At 40.4% G+C, this 4,342-nt stretch overlaps 1 protein-coding gene across 1 annotated transcript; it reads left to right on the top strand.

Moving 5' to 3' along the window:
- The first annotated feature begins 2,750 nt into the window (after positions 1-2,750).
- Positions 2,751-3,821, top strand: LOC141632292 (uncharacterized). Its single transcript, XM_074444851.1, has one exon. The coding sequence runs from the start codon at positions 2,751-2,753 to the stop codon at positions 3,819-3,821; it is 1,071 nt and encodes a 356-aa protein (XP_074300952.1).
- The last annotated feature ends 521 nt before the right edge of the window (positions 3,822-4,342 follow it).

Raw genomic sequence — 4,342 nt, 5'->3', positions numbered from 1 at the left:
TTTGTACTGGAATAGTTCAGTTGATATTAGCATCCTTTGTAGTAACCCGCATTTTATCTTTCGTAAATTGGGTATAAGTTTTCGGAGGGGTCTGATTTGTATAATGATATATACATTATGTTTATATATGGGAATCTATGTTTCAGTATCGTTCGTCTTTATGGGATCGGATTTCTAATATTATTCTGGGTTGCACCCCTTTTCTTGTGATTGGGGATTTTAATCAGGTTGAATTACATTCGGACAAATTTGGCGGATCTACCTCTATCCGGGGTCAGGTTGCATTCACATCATGGAAACTTCAGAATAGTTTGGTTGATGTTCCTTTCTTTGGCCCTCGATTCACATGGATGAATGGACAACATGGGGAACATTGTATTATGGAAAGGCTAGATCGTGCATATGCATCGCAGGATTGGTTTGACATGTTTCCTCAATCCTCCATCTTAAACTTACCTATTCTCATTTTCGATCATTCCCAATAGTTTTCCGTTTTTCCCATCCTCAAAATAATTCAAAAAGACCCTACCGCATTGATAATTGGTGCTTGCATTTACCTGAAGTTATTTCCCTTGTTACCTTTGCTTTTCAAAAAACTGTTTTAGACTCCTTACCTTTTGTCCTTTCCCGCAAATTAGCTTCTGTAAGATTTGCAATTATGCAATGGGTTATTCAACATCGTATTTGTTATGGCATCAATTGGTCATCCATTGAGAAGGAACTTGACATGTCTGCTATGGATATTTCTGATCATGCATCGGCTGAGAATTATCAAATGCTGCGAGACAGCCGTCTCCAGCTTATTTCTAAGCAACATGAATATTGGCTTCAGCGGGTAAAGCTTCGTAATGAGGTTTTGGATGGTCTTCCAACTTGTGTCCTTTTTAATAGAGTAAGACAACGCTCTGTTAAACAACGACTGGTTTCCCTTCGCAATGCTGATGGAACATGGCTTCTGGAACCAGAACAGGTTGAGGGTGAAATACTTTCTTATTTCCAAAAGCTTCTGTGTGCCTCAAATGTTCCTGTTGCCGATTCTTCTTTTGCATCACTGGACTCGTTCCTTTCTACTCTGGAATTGCCTTCACTATCTTCTGTAGAGTGTTCACTTTTATCTGCACCTTTCACTGAAACTGATGTTCTTCGCGCTCTACGCACCATGGACGGCTCTAAGTCACCTGGTCCAGACGGAATTACGCCACGTTTCTACCAGTTCTATTGGCCCCAGATTGGTCATCTGGTATCAGCTGCTGTTCTAGAGTTTCTGAATTCGGGGGTTATGCTTAAAGAATGGAATAGCACGCATATTGTTCTCATTCCGAAGACTGACCATCCCGAATTGGTTGCTCAGTATCGTCCTATTAGTCTATGCAACGTTATTTACCGTATCGCTTCCAAGTGCATTGCTAACAGACTTCTACTGGTGATCCCTTCAATTATTTCGGATTCACAACAAGCTTTTGTCCCGGGTCGTCTTATGTCTGACGGTTGCCTTGTTGCGCATGAGGTACTACATTACATCAACAAAACAAGAAGGGGTACTAATTGTTATGCGGTGCTAAAATTGGATATGAGCAAGGCTTTTGACCGCGTATCTTGGCACTTCCTTATGGCTGTAATGAGACATATGGGTTTTCCCACACAGTGGCGTAATCTTATTTGGGAATGCATCTCAACGGTTTCTTATCGGATTCTTATAAATGGCACGCCTTCTCAAGCTCTGCATCCTACTTGTGGTCTGCGTCAGGGGGATCCTATTTCTCCTTATTTGTTTATTATATGTATGGAAGTTTTATCAAGACAGCTTGTCAAGGCAGAAAGATTGAAATATTTCACTGGAATAAAGATCTCCCGATATGCGCCTACGTTATCGCATTTATTTTATGCGGATGATGCTCTTCTATGCTGTAAAGCTAATACTACTTCTTTTGAAGCTATGCGCGATTTACTCAAGGAATTTGAAGTTGGGTCTGGTCAAATGATTAATCTGGACAAATCTTACATTAAATTCAATCGAATACATTAACGGATTTCGAAGCCATCTTACATCTATCCCGAAGATGCCCACGGTTACCTCTTTTGGAGATTATCCGGGAGTTCCAATTGATATCCCGCTGGAATAAATCGAACGTTTCTTCCTTTAATTGACAAGATTAATACACGCATTACTTCATGGACAGCACTTCATCTAAGCCAGTCGAGTAAGCTTGTTCTTATCTCGTCTATACTTTTAGCCTCTCTTAATCATATTTTGTCTTGTGTTCCTCTTCCACATGCTGTATGCCGTAAAATCGACGCTTTGATTGTCGCTTTCTGGTGGCGTAATGATTGGAAGAAAAATACACCATTCAGCTTAAGCGTCGAGAGGTTCTGCAATCTCCCAAGGAATATGGTGGACTTGGTATTAAGAATACGTTCTTGCTCAATCAATCCTTGCTCCTCAAAAATTTCTGGCGTATCACTTCAAGACCGACTACTTTACTTGCAAAATTTTGGACCGCTAAATATCGGCGGGATCTGCCTATTCCGAGCACTAGGTCGGTGGTTTCGAATGTATCTTATGCATGGAATGGTATTTGCCATGCAGTGGATTTGACAAAAGACGTCATTTGCTGGAAAGTGGGAAGTGGTAAGTTAGTTGATATTTGGTCCAGTCGATGGGTGAATGGCGAACTACCAACTATCAATACACCGTTCAGTCGCTACCGCCTCTATCATCTTTTATCTTGATTGGGCGACGGAATCCAACCATGCTCTACCGCTATTTTGATTCTAAAACTACAAAGGACATCATTGCTATGGAACCTCCAAAGACCGATATTGATGACTTTATTTATTGGAAGTTTACTGAGGATGGTGTTTATACAGCTAAGTCGGGATATTTTCTTCTTTGGTCACAAACTCCAGCTGCTTCTTCGGCTTGTTCTAGGCTGCACCAGTTTCCTTGGCACATTGTTTGGAAAAAGACGCTCCCACGTAAGTTATCGATCCTTCTTTGGAAAGTGGCGCACAATATTTTACCCACTAATGTAAACTTGTTATCACGAGGTTTGAATGTTGCCCAAGAATGTCACCTTTGCCACTCTTCACATGAGTCCATGGATCACCTTTTTAGATCGTGTTCGATCGCACAGCACTTATGGAAATCTTCTTGGCTTGGTATTAATGCCATGGCGAATCCTTTTATTCCCTTTCTGACATGGATTGCGGATTTCCTAATTTATCTTGCACGTCAATCTTTCGGGTTGCACAAGGACTTTGGTTTGATATATTTTTGTTGTACACTCCGTGCAATATGGAACTCTCGGAATTTAGTTCTCTTCCAAAATCATCCGGTCCGACCAGCAGCTATTTACCATCTCATTGGTAATCTGGTAAGTTCCACTTCTCAGCTACGTCTAATTAGGTCATCTGTTGAACCGCATGCTGTTTGTCTTCCTCCTATCAAGCTGGCAGGCATTTGCAAGCCTCGGAGCGATCATGTGGTTTACATTTCACTCGCAATCCAGCAAGATGCGACAATACAGTGCTTCACTGATACTATTTGGGATTCTGCTTTGGATGACTCAGTTTCTAACACAATTCGGGCGCGATCGGGGTTTGTTGCAGCCGCACGTCTACTCATTTGGGCTATGCAGTATGCTCAGCAGAAGAATTATAGCCATGTTTCCTTTTGTATTTCATGTCGAAAATTATCCACCGTTCTGGCAAACAAATTGCCGCACCCAATCTTGACGGCACTCTGTCTTTCGGATCCGTACTTTGTTTGTACTACACCCTCTATGGTCTGTAAGCCTAGCAACAGGCTAACCTTTTTGTAGTTTGCTTGTCATTTAATATAAGGTGTTCATTGTTGTCAAAAAAAAAAAAAAAAAAAAAAAAAAAAAATTAACAATGGCATTCAATACAACCACACTGCATGCTCTTGCTACACTGCATCACTAATGTATGTTAATTCGACAATGGGTGCGGTGACTTACAATGCTAAAGTATACCAGCCTATCAAAGTGTCTTCACTAAAATCACCAAAATTCTTACCGACATCGCTGTCTCAGCAGAAGTAGTACCAATTAAAAAATAAAATTCAAAGATGCACAGTATGCTTTTTCAAAATTTAGCTCAGTCTATACATGCACTTACACAAACCACGTATCTATTATTAATTAAAGGTCACCAAAGTTTAAAGAGTAACAAAGGTTGAGGCTAATACCAATAAGAATACTAGGTGTCGTAAATGCTAGAATTAACTATCAAATTAACAATTTCTAAAACCAAATTTGACTCTACACTATGCACTAAGAATAGTAGTAAAGGGAAGTAAGGGTCGAACCCAAGAGAAGGG

The sequence above is a fragment of the Silene latifolia genome, chromosome Y (genome assembly GCF_048544455.1).
Source record: "Silene latifolia isolate original U9 population chromosome Y, ASM4854445v1, whole genome shotgun sequence".
Taxonomy (NCBI): domain Eukaryota; kingdom Viridiplantae; phylum Streptophyta; class Magnoliopsida; order Caryophyllales; family Caryophyllaceae; genus Silene; species Silene latifolia.
The sequence above is the reverse complement of the archived record's forward strand: the minus strand, read 5'-3'. Positions and strand labels throughout refer to the sequence as shown.